Source organism: Cherax quadricarinatus, chromosome 49, assembly GCF_038502225.1.
Source record: "Cherax quadricarinatus isolate ZL_2023a chromosome 49, ASM3850222v1, whole genome shotgun sequence".
Lineage (NCBI taxonomy): Eukaryota > Metazoa > Arthropoda > Malacostraca > Decapoda > Parastacidae > Cherax > Cherax quadricarinatus.
Genome location: NC_091340.1, coordinates 24,335,698 through 24,360,735, shown reverse-complemented (window position 1 = coordinate 24,360,735; position 25,038 = coordinate 24,335,698). Strand labels below are relative to the sequence as shown.

The 25,038-nt window shown below is 53.2% G+C and overlaps 1 protein-coding gene across 2 annotated transcripts in view; it reads left to right on the top strand.

Moving 5' to 3' along the window:
* LOC128697030 (serine/arginine repetitive matrix protein 2) overlaps positions 1 to 25,038 on the top strand; it is an 87,036-nt gene that overhangs the window by 11,665 nt on the left and 50,333 nt on the right. Inside the window, exons 8-9 of one of the 2 annotated variants that reach the window (XM_070095260.1) lie at positions 7,685 to 7,811; positions 19,301 to 19,483. In XM_070095260.1, the coding sequence (XP_069951361.1) occupies positions 7,685 to 7,811; positions 19,301 to 19,483 (310 nt within the window). Of the gene's footprint in view, positions 1 to 7,684; positions 7,812 to 19,297; positions 19,484 to 25,038 lie in introns of both variants that reach the window. The other variant, XM_070095259.1, reaches the window with a different exon arrangement.

The window sequence follows — 25,038 nt, the reverse complement described above, 5'->3', positions numbered from 1 at the left end:
CTCCCACTTCTCTCTACGATGTCCCCACACACCCATGTACACTGTCCCTCCCTCCCATATATACTGTTCCCTACTGGTTACACTGCTAGCACAGTATATAAAACATACTGGTTACACTGCTAGCACAGTATATAAAACATACTGGTTACACTGCTAGCACAGTATATAAAACATACTGGTTACACTGCTAGCACAGTATATAAAACATACTGGTTACACTGCTAGCACAGTATCTAAAACATACTGGTTACACTGCTAGCACAGTATATAAAACATACTGGTTACACTGCTAGCACAGTATATAAAACATACTGGTTACACTGCTAGCACAGTATATAAAACATACTGGTTACACTGCTAGCACAGTATATAAAACATACTGGTTACACTGCTAGCACAGTATATAAAACATACTGGTTACACTGCTAGCACAGTATATAAAACATACTGGTTACACTGCTAGCACGGTACATAAAACATACTGGTTACACTGCTAGCACGGTACATAAAACATACTAGTTACACTGCTAGCACGGTTTATAAAACATATTAGTTACACTGCTAGCACAGTATATAAAACATACTGGTTACACTGCTAGCACGGTATATAAAACATACTGGTTACACTGCTAGCACAGTATATAAAACATACTGGTTACACTGCTAGCACAGTATATAAAACATACTAGTTACACTGCTAGCACGGTATATAAAACATACTGGTTACACTGCTAGCACGGTATATAAAACATATTAGTTACACTGCTAGCACAGTATATAAAACATACTGGTTACACTGCTAGCACGGTATATAAAACATACTGGTTACACTGCTAGCACAGTATATAAAACATACTGGTTACACTGCTAGCACAGTATATAAAACATACTAGTTACACTGCTAGCACGGTATATAAAACATACTGGTTACACTGCTAGCACGGTATATAAAACATACTGGTTACACTGCTAGCACAGTATATAAAACATACTAGTTACACTGCTAGCACGGTATATAAAACATACTGGTTACACTGCTAGCACAGTATATAAAACATACTAGTTACACTGCTAGCACGGTATATAAAACATACTAGTTACACTGCTAGCACGGTATATAAAACATACTGGTTACACTGCTAGCACGGTATATAAAACATACTGGTTACACTGCTAGCACAGTATATAAAACATACTGGTTACACTGCTAGCACGGTATATAAAACATATTAGTTACACTGCTGGCACAGTAAATAAAACATACTGGTTACACTGCTAGCACGGTATATAAAACATACTGGTTACACTGCTAGCACAGTATATAAAACATACTGGTTACACTGCTAGCACAGTATATAAAACATACTAGTTACACTGCTAGCACGGTATATAAAACATACTGGTTACACTGCTAGCACGGTATATAAAACATACTGGTTACACTGCTAGCACAGTATATAAAACATACTAGTTACACTGCTAGCACGGTATATAAAACATACTGGTTACACTGCTAGCACAGTATATAAAACATACTAGTTACACTGCTAGCACGGTATATAAAACATACTAGTTACACTGCTAGCACGGTATATAAAACATACTGGTTACACTGCTAGCACAGTATATAAAACATACTGGTTACACTGCTAGCACAGTATATAAAACATACTAGTTACACTGCTAGCACGGTATATAAAACATACTGGTTACACTGCTAGCACAGTATATAAAACATACTGGTTACACTGCTAGCACAGTATATAAAACATACTGGTTACACTGCTAGCACAGTATATAAAATATACTAGTTACACTGCTAGCACGGTTTATAAAACATACTGGTTACACTGCTAGCACGGTTTATAAAACATACTAGTTACACTGCTAGCACGGTTTATAAAACATACTAGTTACACTGCTAGCACGGTTTATAAAACATACTAGTTACACTGCTAGCACGGTACATAAAACATACTAGTTACACTGCTAGCACGGTACATAAAACATACTAGTTACACTGCTAGCACGGTACATAAAACATACTAGTTACACTGCTAGCACGGTTTATAAAACATACTAGTTACACTGCTAGCACGGTACATAAAACATACTAGTTACACTGCTAGCACGGTATATAAAACATACTAGTTACACTGCTAGCACGGTATATAAAACATACTAGTTACACTGCTAGCACGGTACATAAAACATACTAGTTACACTGCTAGCACGGTACATAAAACATACTAGTTACACTGCTAGCACGGTACATAAAACATACTAGTTACACTGCTAGCACGGTACATAAAACATACTAGTTACACTGCTAGCACGGTACATAAAACATACTAGTTACACTGCTAGCACGGTACATAAAACATACTAGTTACACTGCTAGCACGGTACATAAAACATACTAGTTACACTGCTAGCACGGTATATAAAACATACTAGTTACACTGCTAGCACGGTACATAAAACATACTAGTCACACTGCTAGCACGGTTTATAAAACATACTAGTTACACTGCTAGCACGGTACATAAAACATACTAGTTACACTGCTAGCACGGTACATAAAACATACTAGTTACACTGCTAGCACGGTACATAAAACATACTAGTTACACTGCTAGCACGGTACATAAAACATACTAGTCACACTGCTAGCACGGTTTATAAAACATACTAGTTACACTGCTAGCAGGATATATAAAACTATCTTACAACATAGCAAGATTAAACCAGTCAAGCAGCCAAACAGTCACACTGGTGTTTAGTGGTCACATAAAAATCACTGTTCATGTTCACACAGTTGAAGCTTATACAGTTACCCGTGTTTTATTCATGGGAATATTACAGTCTGGAACTACAGTATCGATGGTAGAAGTGTTTCTTCTTCTCCGGCTCACCTGCCTCGGTGGGAGACGGCCCATATGTTGAAATTAAAAAATATACGAGACTGATGGTACAGAAATGGATGTAGATTTTTGTTCCAATGGAAATCATTTTGAAAAACTGCAAAGTTGATATTGTGTGTTTATGTACAAGACAATCTGAATAATACATTGTGTGACGACTTCCAAATGTTCAACACAGAAGTAAGAATCTGTAGATACAATCACCGAAAATTTAACATGTCTTCTTCTACTGAAGTTTATTTTATACTCTGTTTCAGACATTAAGTTTTCTTGTACAGGTTGACGGAAGGAAGTTGTAATATTTATACAGTTTTGTAACTTACCAGATCATTCATTGTTACTGTCAGTAGATACACTCACGTCTTCTACAACTGACAACTAGCAAAATAATTAGTCTTTCTAACAAGCACACACGAAAAAAAAATTACATGAAAAACTGAGTTTGTCATAATAATGAAAAACAACCATTTAATATAAAGAACCAGAAGATCCCCCAGACCTTCCCCAGGGTTAATATATGACCCCAGACCTTCCCCAGGGTTAATATATGACCCCAGACCTTCCCCAGGGTTAATATATGACCCCAGACCTTCCCCAGGGTTAATATATGACCCCAGACCTTCCCCAGGGTTAATATATGACCCCAGACCTTCCCCAGGGTTAATATATGACCCCAGACCTTCCCCAGGGTTAATATATGACCCCAGACCTTCCCCAGGGTTAATATATGACCCCAGACCTTCCCCAGGGTTAATATATGACCCCAGACCTTCCCCAGGGTTAATATATGACCCCAGACCTTCCCCAGGGTTAATATATGACCCCAGACCTTCCCCAGGGTTAATATATGACCCCAGACCTTCCCCAGGGTTAATATATGACCCCAGACCTTCCCCAGGGTTAATATATGACCCCAGACCTTCCCCAGGGTTAATATATGACCCCAGACCTTCCCCAGGGTTAATATATGACCCCAGACCTTCCCCAGGGTTAATATATGACCCCAGACCTTCCGCAGGGTTAATATATGACCCCAGACCTTCCCCAGGGTTAATATATATGACCCCAGACCTTCCCCAGGGTTTATATATGACCCCAGACCTTCCCCAGGGTTAATATATGACCCCAGACCTTCCCCAGGGTTAATATATGGGTTAATATATAACCCCAGACCCCCAGGGTTAATATATGACCCCAGGGGTTAATATATGACCCCAGACCTTCCCCAGGGTTAATATATGACCCCAGACCCCCAGGGTTAATATATGACCCCAGGGTTAATATATTCCCCAGGGTTAATATATGACCCCAGACCCCCAGGGTTAATATATGACCCCAGACCTTCCCCAGGGTTAATATATGACCCCAGAATATATAACCTCAGACCTTCCCCAGGGTTAATATATGACCCCAGACCTTCCCCAGGGTTAATATATGACCCCAGACCTTCCCCAGGGTTAATATATAACCCCAGAACTTCCCCAGGGTTAATATATGACCCCAGACCTTCCCCAGGGTTAATATATGACCCCAGACCTTCCCCAGGGTTAATATATGACCCCAGAACTTCCCCAGGGTTAATATATGACCCCAGACCTTCCCCAGGGTTAATATATGACCCCAGACCTTCCCCAGGGTTAATATATGACCCCAGACCTTCCCCAGGGTTAATATATGACCCCAGACCTTCCCCAGGGTTAATATATGACCCCAGACCTTCCCCAGGGTTAATATATAACCCCAGAACTTCCCCAGGGTTAATATATGACCCCAGACCTTCCCCAGGGTTAATATATGACCCCAGACCTTCCCCAGGGTTAATATATGACCCCAGACCTTCCCCAGGGTTAATATATGACAGGGTTAATATATGACCACAGGCCTTCCCCAGGGTTAATATATGACCCCAGACCTTCCCCAGGGTTAATATATGACCCCAGACCTTCCCCAGGGTTAATATATAACCCCAGACCTTCCCCAGGGTTAATATATAACCCCAGACCTTCCCCAGGGTTAATATATGACCCCAGACCTTCCCCAGGGTTAATATATAACCCCAGACCTTCCCCAGGGGTAATATATGACCCCAGACCTTCCCCAGGGTTAATATATGACCCCAGACCTTCCCCAGGGTTAATATATAACCTCAGACCTTCCCCAGGGTTAATATATGACCCCAGGGTTAATATATGACCCCAGAATATATGACTTCCCCAGGGTTAATATATGACCCCAGACCTTCCCCAGGGTTAATATATGACCCCAGACCTTCCCCAGGGTTAATATATGACCCCAGACCTTCCCCAGGGTTAATATATAACCCCAGACCTTCCCCAGGGTTAATAGATAACCCCAGACCTTCCCCAGGGTTAATATTATATACCCCAGAATATATAACCCCAGACCTTCCCCAGGGGTTAATATATAACCCCAGACCTTAATATATATCCCCAGACCTTCCCCAGGGTTAATATATAACCCCAGAACTTCCCCAGGGTTAATATATAACCCCAGACCCCAGAATATATAACCCCAGACCTTCCCCATGGGTTAATATATAACCCCAGACCTTCCCCAGGGTTAATATATAACTTCCCCAGGGTTAATATATGACCCCAGACCTTCCCCAGTGTTAATATATAACCCCAGACCTTCCCCAGGGTTAATATATAACCCCAGACCTTCCCCATGGTTAATATATAACCCCAGACCTTCCCCAGGATTAATATATAACCCCAGACCTTCCCAAGAGTTAATATATAACCCCAGAACTTCCCCAGGGTTAATATATAACCCCAGACCTTCTCCAGGGTTAATATATAACCCCAGAACTTCCCCAGGGTTAATATATAACCCCAGACCTTCCCCAGTGTTAATATATAACCCCAGAACTTCCCCAGGGTTAATATATAACCCCAGACCTTCCCCAGGGTTAATATATAACCCCAGAACTTCCCCAGGGTTAATATATAACCCCAGACCTTCCCCAGGGTTAATATGTAACCCCAGAACTTCCCCAGGGTTAATATATAACCCCAGACCTTCCCCATGGTTAATATGTAACCCCAGAACTTCCCCAGGGTTAATATATAACCCCAGACCTTCCCCAGGGTTAATATATAACCCCAGAACTTCCCCAGGGTTAATATATAACCCCAGACCTTCCCCATGGTTAATATATAACCCCAGAACTTCCCCAGGGTTAATATATAACCCCAGACCTTCCCCAGGGTTAATATATAACCCCAGAACTTCCCCAGGGTTAATATATAACCCCAGACCTTCCCCAGGGTTAATATGTAACCCCAGAACTTCCCCAGGGTTAATATATAACCCCAGACCTTCCCCATGGTTAATATATGACCCCAGAACTTCCCCAGGGTTAATATATAACCCCAGACCTTCCCCATGGGAACTTAGGGTTAATATATAACCCCAGACCTTCCCCACTTCCCCAGGGTTAATATATAACCCCAGACCCCAGAACTTCCCCAGGGTTAATATATGACCCCAGACCTTCCCCAGGGTTAATATATAACCCCAGAACTTCCCCAGGGTTAATATATAACCCCAGACCTTCCCCAGGGTTAATATATAACCCCAGACCTTCCCCAGGGTTAATATATAACCCCAGAACTTCCCCAGGGTTAATATATAACCCCAGACCTTCCCCAGGGTTAATATATAACCCCAGACCTTCCCCAGGGTTAATATATAACCCCAGACCTTCCCCAGGGTTAATATATGACCCCAGAACTTCCTCAGGGTTAATATATAACCCCAGACCTTCCCCAGGGTTAATATATAACCCCAGACCTTCCCCAGGGTTATTATATGACCCCAGAACTTCCCCAGGGTTATTATATGACCCCAGAACTTCCCAGGGGTTAATATATGTCCCCAGACCTTCCCCAGGGTTATTACATAACCCCAGAACTTCCCCAGGGTTATTATATGACCCCAGAACTTCCCAGGGGTTAATATATGACCCCAGACCTTCCCCAGGGTTAATATATAACCCCAGAACTTCCCCAGGGTTATTATATGACCCCAGAACTTCCCAAGGGTTAATATATGACCCGAGAACTTCCTCAGAGATAATATATAACCTAAGAACTTCCCCAAGGTTCCTACATGACCCCAGATACAGTATGAAGGTGAATCACTGATCTGCAAGAAACAGAAGCATTTAAAATTATTATTCTAAATATTTTAATGCAATTTACTCTGCAGAACAAACTACATGGGAAGGAAATCCTTAGCTTCAGATCTTTCGCACTCTCGTGCGTCGTCAGGAGCTATGCAATGTTGCAAGACAGCAACAGATAGGAGGGTGAATTCCCTGAAGCAAGGCAGAAGGTAATAGTGACAACCCATGTCACATGACAACCCATGTCACATGACAACCCATGTCACATGACAACCCATTTCACATGACAACCCATGTCACATGACAACCCATGTCACATGACAACCCATGTCACTTGACAACCCATGTCACTTGACAACCCATGTCACATGACAACCCATGTCACATGACAACCCATGTCTTACAACACTGTATAGCTCCTGACGGCGCACGAGAGTGCGAAAGATCTACAGCTAAAGATGTCCATCTACATGTGACTTGTTCTTCATTGTTAAGATCGCCTGTTTGTGATTGTATTGCAGTAATTTACTCTTAGCATTTTCACTTCATGTTTTAAGAGACTTAGTAAGTGTTGTTGAGAGTGATCTGGATGTTGTTGTGTTACTCTCAGGTCCGCGTCTGTCACCACTGGACTACCAGGCAGACTATATTACCAACCGTGTCATCACACCAACAAAGTACCGTGGCCCTCCTTCTAGAGAGTGTGGCACCCAGTGTGATGACTCCCCACCTGGCAGGTGAGTGTGGCACCCAGTGTGATGACTCCCCACCTGGCAGGTGAGTGTGGTACCCAGTGTGATGACTCCCCACCTGGCAGGTGAGTGTGATACCCAGTGTGATGACTCCCCACCTGGCAGGTGAGTGTGGCACCCAGTGTGATGACTCCCCACCTGGCAGGTGAGTGTGATACCCAGTGTGATGACTCCCCACCTGGCAGGTGAGTGTGGCACCCAGTGTGATGACTCCCCACCTGGCAGGTGAGTGTGATACCCAGTGTGATGACTCCCCACCTGGCAGGTGAGTGTGGCACCCAGTGTGATGACTCCCCACCTGGCAGGTGAGTGTGGCACCCATTGTGATGACTCCCCACCTGGTAGGTGAGTGTGATACCCAGTGTGATGACTCCCCACCTGGCAGGTGAGTGTGATACCCAGTGTGATGACTCCCCACCTGGCAGGTGAGTGTGGCACCCAGTGTGATGACTCCCCACCTGGCAGGTGAGTGTGATACCCAGTGTGATGACTCCCCACCTGGCAGGTGAGTGTGGCACCCAGTGTGATGACTCCCCACCTGGCAGGTGAGTGTGGCACCCAGTGTGATGACTCCCCACCTGGCAGGTGAGTGTGATGACTCCCCACCTGGCAGGTGAGTGTGGCACCCAGTGTGATGACTCCCCACCTGGCAGGTGAGTGTGGCACCCAGTGTGATGAGTCCCCACCTGGCAGGTGAGTGTGATGACTCCCCACCTGGCAGGTGAGTGTGATGACTCCCCACCTGGCAAGTGAGTGTGATACACAATGGGATGACTCCCCACCTGGCAAGTGAGTGTGATACCCAGTGTGATGACTCCCACCTGGCAGGTGAGTGATACCCAGTGTGATGACTCCCACCTGGCAGGTGAGTGTGGTACCCAGTGTGATGACTCCCCACCTGGCAGGTGAGTGTGATGACTCCCCACCTGGCAGGTGAGTGTTGCACCCAGTGTGATGACTCCCCACCTGGCAAGTGAGTGTGATACCCAGTGTGATGACTCCCCACCTGGCAAGTGAGTGTGATACCCAGTGTGATGACTCCCACCTGGCAGGTGAGTGTGATACCCAGTGTGATGACTCCCCACCTGGCAGGTGAGTGTGATGACTCCCCACCTGGCAGGTGAGTGTGGCACCCAGTGTGATGACTCCCCACCTGGCAAGTGAGTGTGATACACAATGGGATGACTCCCCACCTGGCAAGTGAGTGTGATACCCAGTGTGATGACTCCCACCTGGCAGGTGAGTGTGATACCCAGTGTGATGACTCCCACCTGGCAGGTGAGTGTGATACCCAGTGTGATGACTCCCCACCTGGCAGGTGAGTGTGATGACTCCCCACCTGGCAGGTGAGTGTGGCACCCAGTGTGATGACTCCCACCTGGCAGGTGAGTGTGATACCCAGTGTGATGACTCCCCACCTGGCAAGTGAGTGTGATACCCAGTGTGATGACTCCCACCTGGCAGGTGAGTGTGATACCCAGTGTGATGACTCCCCACCTGGCAGGTGAGTGTGATGACTCCCCACCTGGCAGGTGAGTGTGGCACCCAGTGTGATGACTCCCCACCTGGCAGGTGAGTGTGGCACCCAGTGTGATGACTCCCCACCTGGCAGGTGAGTGTGGCACCCAGTGTGATGACTCCCCACCTGGCAGGTGAGTGTGGCACCCAGTGTGATGACTCCCACCTGGCAGGTGAGTGTGATACCCAGTGTGATGACTCCCCACCTGGCAAGTGAGTGTGATACCCAGTGTGATGACTCCCACCTGGCAGGTGAGTGTGATACCCAGTGTGATGACTCCCCACCTGGCAGGTGAGTGTGATGACTCCCCACCTGGCAGGTGAGTGTGGCACCCAGTGTGATGACTCCCCACCTGGCAGGTGAGTGTGGCACCCAGTGTGATGACTCCCCACATGGCAGGTGAGTGTGGCACCCAGTGTGATGACTCCCCACCTGGCAGGTGAGTGTGGCACCCAGTGTGATGACTCCCCACCTGGCAGGTGAGTGTGGCACCCAGTGTGATGACTCCCCACCTGGCAGGTGAGTGTGGCACCCAGTGTGATGACTCCCCACCTGGCAGGTGAGTGAGGCACCCAGTGTGATGACTCCCCACCTGGCACGTGAGTGTGGTACCCAGTGTGATGACTCCCCACCTGGCAGGTGAGTGTGATGACTCCCCACCTGGCAGGTGAGTGTGATGACTCCCCACCTGGCAGGTGAGTGTGATACCCAGTGTGATGACTCCCCACCTGGCAGGTGAGTGTGATGTCTCCCCACCTGGCAGGTGAGTGTGATACCCAGTGTGATGACTCCCACCTGGCAGGTGAGTGTGATACCCAGTGTGATGACTCCCCACCTGGCAAGTGAGTGTGATACCCAGTGTGATGACTCCCCACCTGGCAGGTGAGTGTGATACCCAGTGTGATGACTCCCCACCTGGCAGGTGAGTGTGGTACCCAGTGTGATGACTCCCACCTGGCAAGTGAGTGTGGTACCCAGTGTGATGACTCCCCACCTGGCAGGTGAGTGTGATACCCAGTGTGATGACTCCCCACCTGGCAGGTGAGTGTGATGACTCCCCACCTGGCAGGTGAGTGTGATGACTCCCCACCTGGCAGGTGAGTGTGATGACTCCCCACCTGGCAGGTGAGTGTGATACCCAGTGTGATGACTCCCACCTGGCAGGTGAGTGTGATACCCAGTGTGATGACTCCCACCTGGCAGGTGAGTGTGGCACCCAGTGTGATGACTCCCACCTGGCAGGTGAGTGTGGCACCCAGTGTGATGACTCCCCACCTGGCAGGTGAGTGTGGCACCCAGTGTGATGACTCCCCACCTGGCAGGTGAGTGTGATACCCAGTGTGATGACTCCCCACCTGGCAGGTGAGTGTGATACCCAGTGTGATGACTCCCCACCTGGCAGGTGAGTGTGGCACCCAGTGTGATGACTCCCCACCTGGCAGGTGAGTGTGATGACTCCCCACCTGGCAGGTGAGTGTGGCACCCAGTGTGATGACTCCCCACCTGGCAGGTGAGTGTGGCACCCAGTGTGATGACTCCCCACCTGGCAGGTGAGTGTGGCACCCAGTGTGATGACTCCCCACCTGGCAGGTGAGTGTGGCACCCAGTGTGATGACTCCCCACCTGGCAGGTGAGTGTGGCACCCAGTGTGATGACTCCCCACCTGGCAGGTGAGTGTGGCACCCAGTGTGATGACTCCCCACCTGGCAGGTGAGTGTTGCACCCAGTGTGATGACTCCCCACCTGGCAGGTGAGTGTGGCACCCAGTGTGATGACTCCCCACCTGGCAGGTGAGTGTGGCACCCAGTGTGATGACTCCCCACCTGGCAGGTGAGTGTGATGACTCCCCACCTGGCAAGTGAGTGTGATACGCAGTGTGATGACTCCCCACCTGGCAGGTGAGTGTGGCACCCAGTGTGATGACTCCCCACCTGGCAGGTGAGTGTGTTACCCAGTGTGATGACTCCCCACCTGGCAGGTGAGTGTGGTATCCAGTGTGATGACTCCCCACCTGGCAGGTGAGTGTGATACCCAGTGTGATGACTCCCCACCTGGCAGGTGAGTGTGATACCCAGTGTGATGACTCCCCACCTGGCAGGTGAGTGTGGTACCCAGTGTGATGACTCCCACCTGGCAAGTGAGTGTGATACCCAGTGTGATGACTCCCCACCTGGCAGGTGAGTGTGGTACCCAGTGTGATGACTCCCACCTGGCAGGTGAGTGTGGTACCCAGTGTGATGACTCCCCACCTGGCAGGTGAGTGTGGACTCCCCACCCAGGTGTGATGACTCCCCACCTGGCAGGTGAGTGTGAAACCCAGTGTGATGACTCCCACCTGGCAGGTGAGTGTGATACCCAGTGTGATGACTCCCACCTGGCAGGTGAGTGTGGCACCCAGTGTGATGACTCCCACTTGGCAGGTGAGTGTGATGCCCAGTGTGATGACTCCCCACCTGGCAGGTGAGTGTGGCACCCAGTGTGATGACTCCCACCTGGCAGGTGAGTGTGATACCCAGTGTGATGACTCCCACCTGGCAGGTGAGTGTGGCACCCAGTGTGATGACTCCCACCTGGCAGGTGAGTGTGATACCCAGTGTGATGACTCCCACCTGGCAGGTGAGTGTGATACCCAGTGTGATGACTCCCCACCTGGCAAGTGAGTGTGATACCCAGTGTGATGACTCCCACCTGGCAGGTGAGTGTGATACCCAGTGTGATGACTCCCCACCTGGCAGGTGAGTGTGATACCCAGTGTGATGACTCCCACCTGGCAGGTGAGTGTGATACCCAGTGTGATGACTCCCACCTGGCAAGTGAGTGTGATACCCAGTGTGATGACTCCCACCTGGCAGGTGAGTGTGATACCCAGTGTGATGACTCCCACCTGGCAGGTGAGTGTGATACCCAGTGTGATGACTCCCACCTGGCAGGTGAGTGTGGCACCCAGTGTGATGACTCCCACCTGGCAGGTGAGTGTTGCACCCAGTGTGATGACTCCCACCTGGCAGGTGAGTGTGGCACCCAGTGTGATGACTCCCACCTGGCAGGTGAGTGTGATACCCAGTGTGATGACTCCCCACCTGGCAGGTGAGTGTGATACCCAGTGTGATGACTCCCCACCTGGCAGGTGAGTGTGGTACCCAGTGTGATGACTCCCACCTGGCAGGTGAGTGTGATACCCAGTGTGATGACTCCCACCTGGCAGGTGAGTGTGGTACCCAGTGTGATGACTCCCCACCTGGCAGGTGAGTGTGATACCCAGTGTGATGACTCCCACCTGGCAGGTGAGTGTGGCACCCAGTGTGATGACTCCCACCTGGCAGGTGAGTGTGATACCCAGTGTGATGACTCCCCACCTGGCAGGTGAGTGTGGCACCCAGTGTGATGACTCCCACCTGGCAGGTGAGTGTGATACCCAGTGTGATGACTCCCCACCTGGCAGGTGAGTGTGGCACCCAGTGTGATGACTCCCCACCTGGCAGGTGAGTGTGGCACCCAGTGTGATGACTCCCCACCTGGCAGGTGAGTGTGGCACCCAGTGTGATGACTCCCCACCTGGCAGGTGAGTGTGGCACCCAGTGTGATGACTCCCCACCTGGCAGGTGAGTGTGGCACCCAGTGTGATGACTCCCCACCTGGCAGGTGAGTGTGGCACCCAGTGTGATGACTCCCCACCTGGCAGGTGAGTGTGGCACCCAGTGTGATGACTCCCCACCTGGCAGGTGAGTGTGGCACCCAGTGTGATGACTCCCCACCTGGCAGGTGAGTGTGGCACCCAGTGTGATGACTCCCCACCTGGCAGGTGAGTGTGGCACCCAGTGTGATGACTCCCCACCTGGCAGGTGAGTGTGATACCCAGTGTGATGACCCTGGCAGGTGGCTCCCACCTGGCAGGTGAGTGTGGCACCCAGTGTGATGACTCCCCACCTGGCAGGTGAGTGTGATACCCAGTGTGATGACTCCCACCTGGCAGGTGAGTGTGGCACCCAGTGTGATGACTCCCCCTGGCAGGTGAGTGTAGCACCCAGTGTGATGACTCCCCACCTGGCAGGTGAGTGTGGCACCCAGTGTGATGACTCCCACCTAGCAGGTGAGTGTGGTACCCAGTGTGATGACTCCCCACCTGGCAGGTGAGTGTGGCACCCAGTGTGATGACTCCCCACCTGGCAGGTGAGTGTGATACCCAGTGTGATGACTCCCCACCTGGCAGGTGAGTGTGGCACCCAGTGTGATGACTCCCCACCTGGCAGGTGAGTGTGGCACCCAGTGTGATGACTCCCCACCTGGCAGGTGAGTGTGGCACCCAGTGTGATGACTCCCCACCTGGCAGGTGAGTGTGGCACCCAGTGTGATGACTCCCCACCTGGCAGGTGAGTGTGGCACCCAGTGTGATGACTCCCCACCTGGCAGGTGAGTGTGGCACCCAGTGTGATGACTCCCCACCTGGCAGGTGAGTGTGGCACCCAGTGTGATGACTCCCCACCTGGCAGGTGAGTGTGGCACCCAGTGTGATGACTCCCCACCTGGCAGGTGAGTGTGGTACCCAGTGTGATGACTCCCCACCTGGCAGGTGAGTGTGGCACCCAGTGTGATGACTCCCCACCTGGCAGGTGAGTGTGATACCCAGTGTGATGACTCCCAACTGGAAGGTGAGTGTGGCACCCAGTGTGATGACTCCCACCTGGCAGGTGAGTGTGGCACCCAGTGTGATGACTCCCACCTGGCAGGTGAGTATGGCACCCAGTGTGATGACTCCCCACCTGACAGGTGAGTATGGCACCCAGTGTGATGACTCCCCACCTGACAGGTGACTATGGCACCCAGTGTGATGACTCCCCACCTGGCAGGTGAGTGTGGCACCCAGTGTGATGACTCCCCACCTGGCAGGTGAGTATGGCACCCAGTGTGATGACTCCCCTCCTGGCAGGTGAGTGTGGCACCCAGTGTGATGACTCCCCACCTGGCAGGTGAGTGTGGCACCCAGTGTGATGACTGCCACCTGGCAGGTGAGTGTGGCACCCAGTGTGATGACTGCCACCTGGCAGGTGAGTGTGGCACCCAGTGTGATGACTGCCACCTGGCAGGTGAGTGTGGCACCCAGTGTGATGACTCCCACCTGGCAGGTGAGTGTGGCACCCAGTGTGATGACTCCCACCTGGCAGGTGAGTATGGCACCCAGTGTGATGACTCCCACCTGGCAGGTGAGTGTGGCATGAGTGACAGGTAAGGAATAGCTTAAATTCTCACAAGTTCTATTCATAATAAATGAATCTAACTTATATAATCCTGAACTTATATTCATGTTGAAATTAATACTTTCTATGAACCTTGATTTATCTCAACCATGGGACTGCTTAATACAAGTCCCATGGCAGCAGTCCCATGGACTCAACCATGGGACTGCTTAATACAAGTCCCATGGCAGCAGTCCCATGGACTCAACCATGGGACTGCTTAATACAACTTTCTCGGCCTTCTGATAATTAATTGGGTGGTTAAAATCTCTCACATGAATGAACAGAGAATTAGATTCATGTCAAGTTTTAATGGTATATTTTAATTTTGAAGACTTAATTTAAGTTTTTTTCCCAGTTTGACCGTAATAAATTTTAGTTCAGTCTTTTACAGGGAATCTTGTAGACACAGTCATCAGTATTTTGGGCGAAGTTTAATCAAATGTTTGTTTTAGTGTATCAATATTTTTATATACCACTAACTACCATCCCATGAATCACCCTCACTAACTACCATCCCATGCCTCTCCCTCACTAACTACCATCCCATGCCTCTCCCTCACTAACTACCATCCCATGCCTCTCCCTCACTAACTACCATCCCATGCCTCTCCCTCACTAACTACCATCCCATGCCTCTCCCTCACTAACTACCATCCCATGCCTCTCCCTCACTAACTACCATCCCATGAATCTCCCTCACTAACTACCATCCCATGAATCTCCCTCACTAACTACCATCCCATGAATCTCCCTCACTAACTACCATCCCATGCCTCTCCCTCACTAACTACCATCCCATGCTTCTCCCTCACTAACTACCATCCCATGCTCCCTCTCCCCATGCCTCTCCCTCACTAACTCACTAACTACCATCCCATGCCTCTCCCTCACTAACTACCATCCCATGCTTCTCCCTCACTAACTACCATCCCATGCTTCTCCCTCACTAACTACCATCCCATGCTTCTCCCTCACTAACTACCATCCCATGCCTCTCCCTCACTAACTACCATCCCATGCCTCTCCCTCACTAACTACCATCCCATGCCTCTCCCTCACTAACTACCATCCCATGCTTCTCCCTCACTAACTACCATCCCATGAATCACCCTCACTAACTACCATCCCATGAATCACCCTCACTAACTACCATCCCATGCCTCTCCCTCACTAACTACCATCCCATGCCTCTCCCTCACTAACTACCATCCCATGCCTCTCCCTCACTAACTACCATCCCATGCCTCTCACTCACTAACTACCATCCCATGCCTCTCCCTCACTAACATCCTATGCATCTCCCTCACTAACTACCATCCCATGCCTCTCCCTCACTAACTACCATCCCATGCCTCTCCCTCACTAACTACCATCCCATGCCTCTCCCTCACTAACTACCATACCATCCCATGCCTCTCCCTCACTAACTACCATCCCATGCCTCTCCCTCACTAACTACCATCCCATGCCTCTCCCTCACTAACTACCATCCCATGCCTCTCCCTCACTAACTACCATCCCATGCCTCTCCCTCACTAACTACCATCCCATGCCTCTCCCTCACTAACTACCATCCCATGCCTCTCCCTCACTAACTACCATCCCATGCCTCTCCCTCACTAACTACCATCCCATGCCTCTCCCTCACTAACTACCATCCCATGCCTCTCCCTCACTAACATCCTATGCCTCTCCCTCACTAACTACCATCCCATGCCTCTCCCTCACTAACTACCATCCCATGCCTCTCCCTCACTAACTACCATCCCATGCCTCTCCCTCACTAACTACCATCCCATGCCTCTCCCTCACTAACTACCATCCCATGCCTCTCCCTCACTAACTACCATCCCATGCCTCTCCCTCACTAACTACCATCCCATGCCTCTCCCTCACTAACTACCATCCCATGCCTCTCCCTCACTAACTACCATCCCATGCCTCTCCCTCACTAACTACCATCCCATGCCTCTCCCTCACTAACTACCATCCCATGCCTCTCCCTCACTAACTACCATCCCATGCCTCTCCCTCACTAACTACCATCCCATGCCTCCCTCACTAACTACATCCCATGCCTCTCAACTAACTACCATCCCATGCCTCTCCCTCACTAACTACCATCCCATGCCTCTCCCTCACTAACTACCATCCCATGCCTCTCCCTCACTAACTACCATCCCATGCCTCTCCTTCACTAACTACCATCCCATGCCTCTCCCTCACTAACTACCATCCCATGCCTCTCCCTCACTAACTACCATCCCATGCCTCTCCCTCACTAACTACCATCCCATGCCTCTCCCTCACTAACTACCATCCCATGCCTCTCCCTCACTAACTACCATCCCATGCCTCTCCCTCACTAACTACCATCCCATGCCTCTCCCACACTAACTACCATCCCATGCCTCTCCCTCACTAACTACCATCCCATGCCTCTCCCTCACTAACTACCATCCCATGCCTCTCCCTCACTAACTACCATCCCATGCCTCTCCCTCACTAACTACCATCCCATGCCTCTCCCTCACTAACTACCATCCCATGCCTCTCCCTCACTAACTACCATCCCATGCCTCTCCCTCACTAACTACCATCCCATGCCTCTCCCTCACTAACTACCATCCCATGCCTCTCCCTCACTAACTACCATCCCATGCCTCTCCCTCACTAACTACCATCCCATGCCTCTCCCTCACTAACTACCATCCCATGCCTCTCCCTCACTAACTACCATCCCATGCCTCTCCCTCACTAACTACCATCCCATGCCTCTCCCTCACTAACTACCATCCCATGCCTCTCCCTCACTAACTACCATCCCATGCCTCTCCCTCACTAACTACCATCCCATGCCTCTCCCTCACTAACTACCATCCCATGCCTCTCCCTCACTAACTACCATCCCATGCCTCTCCCTCACTAACTACCATCCCATGCCTCTCCCTCACTAACTACCATCCCATGCCTCTCCCTCACTAACTACCATCCCATGCCTCCCTCCTAACTACCATCCCATGCCTCTCCCTCACTAACTACCATCCCATGCCTCTCCCTCACTAACTACCATCCCATGCCTCTCCCTCACTAACTACCATCCCATGCCTCTCCTTCACTAACTACCATCCAATGCCTCTCCCTCACTATGCCTTTCCCTCACCACCATCCCATGCCTCTCCCTCACTAACCACTATCTCATGACTCTCCCTCACTAACCACCATCTCATGACTCTCCCTCACTAACTACCATCCCATGCCTCTCCCTCACTAACATCCTATGCCTCTCCCTCACTAACTACCATCCCATGCCTCTCCCTCACTAACTACCATCCCATGTCTCTCCCTCACTAACTACCATCCCATGCCTCTCACTCACTAACTACCATCCCATGCCTCTCCCTCACTAACTACCATCCCATGCCTCTCCCTCACTAACATCCTATGCCTCTCCCTCACTAACTACCATCCCATGCCTCTCCCTCACTAACTACCATCCCATGCCTCTCCCTCACTAACTACCATCCCATGCCTCTCCCTCACTAACTACCATCCCATGCCTCTCCCTCACTAACTACCATCCCATGCCTCTCACTCACTAACTACCATCCCATGCCTCTCCCTCACTAACTACCATCCCATGCCTCTCCCTCACTAACTACCATCCCATGCCTCTCCCTCACTAACTACCATCCCATGCCTCTCCCTCACTAACTACCATCCCATGCCTCTCCCTCACTAACTACCATCCCATGCCTCTCCCTCACTAACTACCATCCCATGCCTCTAGCTCACTAACTACCATCCCATGCCTCTCCCTCACTAACTACCATCCCATGCCTCTCCCTCACTAACTACCATCCCATGCCTCTCCCTCACTAACTACCATCCCATGCCTCTCCCTCACTAACTACCATCCCATGCCTCTCCCTCACTAACTACCATCCCATGCCTCTCCCTCACTAACTACCATCCCATGCCTCTCCCTCACTAACTACCATCCCATGCCTCTCCTTCACTAACTACCATCCCATGCCTCTCCCTCACTAACCACCATCCCATGCCTTTCCCTCATTAACCATTATCTCATGCCTCTCCCTCACTAACCACTATCTCATGACTCTCCCTCACTAACCACCATCTCATGACTCTCCCTCACTAACTACCATCCAATGCCTCTCCCCCACTAACCACCAACCCATGCCTCTCCCCCACTAACCACCAACCCATGACTCTCCCTCACTAACCACCAACCCATGCCTCTCCCCCACTAACCACCAACCCATGACTCTCCCCCACTAACCACCAACCCATGCCTCTCCCTCACTAACCACCAACCCATGCCTCTCCCTCACTAACCACCAACCCATGCCTCTCCCTCACTAACCACCAACCCATGCTTCTCCCTCACTAACCACCAACCCATGCCTCTCCCTCACTAACCACCAACCCATGCCTCTCCATCACTAACTACCATCCCATGCCACTCCCTCACTACCATCCCATGCTTCTCCCTCACTAACTACCATCCCATGCCTCTCCCTCACTAACCACCATCTCATGCCTCTCCCTCACCAACCACCATCCCATGCTTCTCCCTCACTAACCACCATCTCATGCCTCTCCCTCACTAACCACCATCTCATGCCTCTCCCTCACCAACCACCATCCCATGCCTCTCCCTCACTAACCACCATCCCATGCCTCTCCCTCAGAAGCAGTCCACGGAGGGAGTCCCGTAAGCGTGTAGGCAGAAGGAGCACAACATCCTTGCCTCGAGAGAGTGGTCACAGCAGTGATGCTCGGCCACCCTGGGGCCACAACCACAGTGACAGACCTTACAGGAAGCAGTCGGAGAAGGATCCTTACTCCAACCGACGGCTGAGACGACGGGCTGCCAGGTCAGCATCATTAAACCTTTATTCAACTGCGTCATCACTTGGAATAAACGTGATGTCAGTTTCTGAACTTTTAATAGCATAAAAACCGTAAAAATTATGTACAAATATGCTTTGAGAGTAATATGTAGTTTATGTTAGAAGGCGTTTTATATCAGGCGAGGGAGTGCCAGGACACAGGTGGGGCAGTGCCAGGACACAGGTGGGGCAGTACCAGGACACAGGTGGGGCAGTACCAGGACACAGGTGAGGCAGTGCCAGGACACAGGTGGGGCAGTGCCAGGACACAGGTGGGGCAGTGCCAGGACACAGGTGAGGCAGTGCCAGGACACAGGTGAGGCAGTGCCAGGACACAGGTGGGGCAGTGCCAGGACACAGGTGGGGCAGTACCAGGACACAGGTGGGGCAGTACCAGGACACAGGTGGGGCAGTGCCAGGACACAGGTGGGGCAGTGCCAGGACACAGGTGAGGCAGTGCCAGGACACAGGTGGGGCAGTGCCAGGACACAGGTGGGGCAATGCCAGGACACAGGTGGGGCAGTGCCAGGACACAGGTGAGGCAGTGCCAAGACACAGGTGGGGCAGTGCCAGGACACAGGTGGGGCAGTGCCAGGACACAGGTGGGGCAGTGCCAGTACACAGGTGGTGCAGTGCCAGTACACAGGTGGGGCAGTGCCAGGACACAGGTGGGGCAGTGCCAGGACACAGGTGGGGCAGTGCCAGTACACAGGTGGGGCAGTGCCAGGACACAGGTGGGGCAGTGCCAGTACACAGGTGGGGCAGTGCCAGGACACAGGTGGGGCAGTGCCAGGACACAGGTGGGGCAGTGCCAGGACACAGGTGGGGCAGTGCCAGTACACAGGTGGGGCAGTGCCAGGACACAGATGGGGCAGTGCCAGGACACAGGTGGGGCAGTGCCAGTACACAGGTGGGGCAGTGCCAGGACACAGGTGGGGCAGTGCCAGGGCACAGGTGGGGCAGTGCCAGTACACAGGTGGGGCAGTGCCAGGACACAGGTGGGGCAGTGCCAGTACACAGGTGGGGCAGTGCCAGGACACAGGTGAGGCAGTCCCAGGACACAGGTGAGGGAGTGCCAGGACACAAGTTAGGGGGTGCCAGGACACAGGTGGGGTAGTGCCAGGACACAGGTGAGGCAGTGCAAGGACACAGGTGAGGGAGTGCCAGGACACAGATGGGGCAGTGCCAGGACACAGGTGAGGGAGTGCCAGGACACAGGAGAGGGAGTGCCAGGACACAGGTGAGGGAGTGCTAGGACACAGGTGGGGCAGTGCCAGGACACAGGTGAGGCAGTGCCAGGACACAGGTGAGGGAGTGCCAGGACACAGGTGGGGCAGTGCCAGGACACAGGTGAGGGAGTGCTAGGACACAAGTGGGGCAGTGCCAGGACACAGGTGAGGCAGTGCCAGGACACAGGTGAGGGAGTGCCAGGACACAGGTGGGGCAGTGCCAGGACACAGGTGAGGGAGTGCCAGGACACAGGTGGGGCAGTGCCAGGACACAGGTGAGGCAGTGCCAGGACACAGGTGGGGCAATGCCAAGACACAGGTGGGGCAGTGCCAGGACACAGGTGGGGCAGTGCCAGGACACAGGTGAGGGAGTGTCAGGACACAGGTGAGGGAGTGCCAGGACACAGGTGGGGCAGTGCCAGGACACAGGTGGGGCAGTGCTAGGACACAGATGAGGCAGTGCCAGGACACAGGTGAGGGAGTGCCAGGACACAGGTGGGGCACTGTCAGGACACAGGTGAGGCAGTGCCAGGACACAGGTGAGGGAGTGCCAGGACACAGGTGGGGCAGTGCCAGGACACAGGTGGGGCAGTGCCAGGACACAGGTGAGGCAGTGCCAGGACACAGGTGGGGCAGTGCCAGGACACAGGTGGGGCAGTGCCAGGACACAGGTGAAGGAGTGCCAGAACACAGGTGAGGGAGTGCTAGGACACAGGTGGTGCAGTGCCAGGACACAGGTGGGGCAGTGCCAGAACACAGGTGAAGGAGTGCCATGACACAAGTTAGGGGGTGCCAGGACATAGGTGGGGCAGTGCCAGGACACAGGTGAGGCAGTGCCAGGACACAGGTGAGGGGGTGCCAGGACACAGGTGAGAGAGTGCCAGTACACAGGTGAGGAGGTGCCAGTACACAGGTGGGGCAGTGCCAGTACACAGGTGGGGCAGTGCCAGGACACAGGTGGGGCAGTGCCAGGACACAGGTGGGGCAGTGCCAGTACACAGGTGGGGCAGTGCCAGGACACAGATGGGGCAGTGCCAGGACACAGGTGGGGCAGTGCCAGTACACAGGTGGGGCAGTGCCAGGACACAGGTGGGGCAGTGCCAGGGCACAGGTGGGGCAGTGCCAGTACACAGGTGGGGCAGTGCCAGGACACAGGTGGGGCAGTGCCAGTACACAGGTGGGGCAGTGCCAGGACACAGGTGAGGCAGTCCCAGGACACAGGTGAGGGAGTGCCAGGACACAAGTTAGGGGGTGCCAGGACACAGGTGGGGGAGTGCCAGGACACAGGTGAGGCAGTGCAAGGACACAGGTGAGGGAGTGCCAGGACACAGATGGGGCAGTGCCAGGACACAGGTGAGGGAGTGCCAGGACACAGGAGAGGGAGTGCCAGGACACAGGTGAGGGAGTGCTAGGACACAGGTGGGGCAGTGCCAGGACACAGGTGAGGCAGTGCCAGGACACAGGTGAGGGAGTGCCAGGACACAGGTGGGGCAGTGCCAGGACACAGGTGAGGGAGTGCTAGGACACAGGTGGGGCAGTGCCAGGACACAGGTGAGGCAGTGCCAGGACACAGGTGAGGGAGTGCCAGGACACAGGTGGGGCAGTGCCAGGACACAGGTGAGGGAGTGCCAGGACACAGGTGGGGCAGTGCCAGGACACAGGTGAGGCAGTGCCAGGACACAGGTGGGGCAATGCCAAGACACAGGTGGGGCAGTGCCAGGACACAGGTGGGGCAGTGCCAGGACACAGGTGAGGGAGTGTCAGGACACAGGTGAGGGAGTGCCAGGACACAGGTGGGGCAGTGCCAGGACACAGGTGGGGCAGTGCTAGGACACAGGTGAGGCAGTGCCAGGACACAGGTGAGGGAGTGCCAGGACACAGGTGGGGCACTGCCAGGACACAGGTGAGGCAGTGCCAGGACACAGGTGAGGGAGTGCCAGGACACAGGTGGGGCAGTGCCAGGACACAGGTGGGGCAGTGCCAGGACACACGTGAGGCAGTGCCAGGACACAGGTGGGGCAGTGCCAGGACACAGGTGGGGCAGTGCCAGGACACAGGTGAAGGAGTGCCAGAACACAGGTGAGGGAGTGCTAGGACACAGGTGGTGCAGTGCCAGGACACAGGTGGGGCAGTGCCAGAACACAGGTGAAGGAGTGCCATGACACAAGTTAGGGGGTGCCAGGACATAGGTGGGGCAGTGCCAGGACACAGGTGAGGCAGTGCCAGGACACAGGTGAGGGGGTGCCAGGACACAGGTGAGAGAGTGCCAGTACACAGGTGAGGAGGTGGCAGAACACAGGTGAGGGAGTGCCAGGACACAAGTTTGGGGGTGCAGGACACAGGTGAGGGAGTGCCAGGACACAGGTGAGGCAGTGCAGGACATGAGGGAGTGCCAGGACACAGGTGAGGCAGTGCAGGACACAGGTGAGAGAGCGCCAGGACACAGGTGAGGGGGTGCCAGTACACAGGTGAGGGAGTGCCAGGACACAGGTGAGGGAGTGCCAGGATACAGGTGGGGCAGTGCCAGGACACAGGTGAGGGAGTGCCAGGACACAGGTGAGGGAGTGCCAGGACACAGGTGGGGCAGTGCCAGGACACAGGTGAGGGAGTGCCAGGACACAGGTGAGGGGGTGGCAGGACACAGGTGAGGGAGTTCCAGGACACAAGTTTGGGGGTGCCAGGACACAAGTGAGGGAGTGCCAGGACACAGGTGAGGCAGTGCAGGACACAGGTGAGGGAGCGCCAGGACACAGGTGAGGCAGTGCCAGGACACAGGTGAGGGCTGCCAGGACACAGGTGAGGGAGTGCCAGGACACAGGTGACAGGGTGCCAGGATGCAGGTGAGGGATTGCGAGGACACAAGTTAGGGGGTGCCAGGACACAGGTGAGGGAGGGCCAGGACACAGGTGAGGGAGTGCTAGGACACAGGTGAGAAGGTGCCAGGACACAGGTGAGGGAGTGCCAGGACACAAGTTAGGGGGTGCCAGGACACAGGTGAGAGAGTGCTAGGACACAGGTGAGGGATTGCGAGGACACAAGTTAGGGGGTGCCAGGACATAGGTGGGGCAGTGCCAGGACACAGGTGAGGCAGTGCCAGGACACAGGTGAGGGGGTGGCAGGACACAGGTGAGGGAGTGCCAGGACACAGGTGAGGGGGTGCCAGAACACAGGTGAGGGAGTGCCAGGACACAAGTTTGGGGGTGTCAGGACACAGGTGAGGGAGTGCCAGGACACAGGTGAGGCAGTGCAGGACACAGGGGAGGGAGCGCCAGGACACAGGTGAGGCAGTGCCAGGACACAGGTGAGGGCTGCCAGGACACAGGTGAGGCAGTGCCAGGACACAGGTGAGGGCTGCCAGGATGCAGGTGAGGGATTGCCAGGACACAAGTAGGGGGTGCCAGGACACAGGTGAGGGAGGGCCAGGACACAGGTGAGGGAGTGCTAGGACACAGGTGAGAAGGTGCCAGGACACAGGTGAGGGAGTGCCAGGACACAAGTTAGGGGGTCCCAGGACACAGGTGAGAGAGTGCCAGGACACAGGTGAGGGAGTGCCAGGACACAGATGTGGGAGTGCCAGGACACAAGTGAGGGAGCGCCAGGACACAGGTGAGGGGGTGCCAGTACGCAGGTGAGGGGGTGCCAGGACACAGGTGACGGAGTGCCAGGGCACAAGTTAGGGGGTGCCAGGACACAGGTGAGGGAGTGCCAGGACACATGTGAGGGAGTGCCAGGACACAGGTGGGGCAGTGCCAGGACACAGGTGGGGCAGTGCCAGAACACAGGTGAAGGAGTGCCAGGACACATGTGAGGGAGTGCCAGGACACAGGTGAGGGAGTGCCAGGACACATGTGAGGGAGTGCCAGGACACAGGTGAGGGGGTGCCAGTACGGAGGTGAGGGGGTGCCAGGACACAGGTGAGGGAGTGCCAGGACACAAGTTAGGGGGTGCCAGGACACAGGTGAGAAAGTGCCAGGACACAGGTGAGGGAGTGCCAGGACACAGGTGGGGCAGCGCCAGGACACAGGTGGGGCAGTGCCAGGACACAGGTGAGAGAGTGCCAGGACACAGGTGAGGGAGTGCCAGGACACAGGTGGGGCAGTGCCAGGACACAGGTGACGGGGTGCCAGGACGCAGGTGAGGGAGTGCCAGGACACAGGTGAGGGAGTGCCAGGACGCAGGTGAGGGAGTGCCAGGACACAGGTGAGGGAGTGCCAGGACGCAGGTGAGGGAGTGCCAGGACACAGGTGAGGGAGTGCCAGGACACAGGTGAAGCAGTGCCAGGACACAGGTGAGGGGGTGCCAGGACGCAGG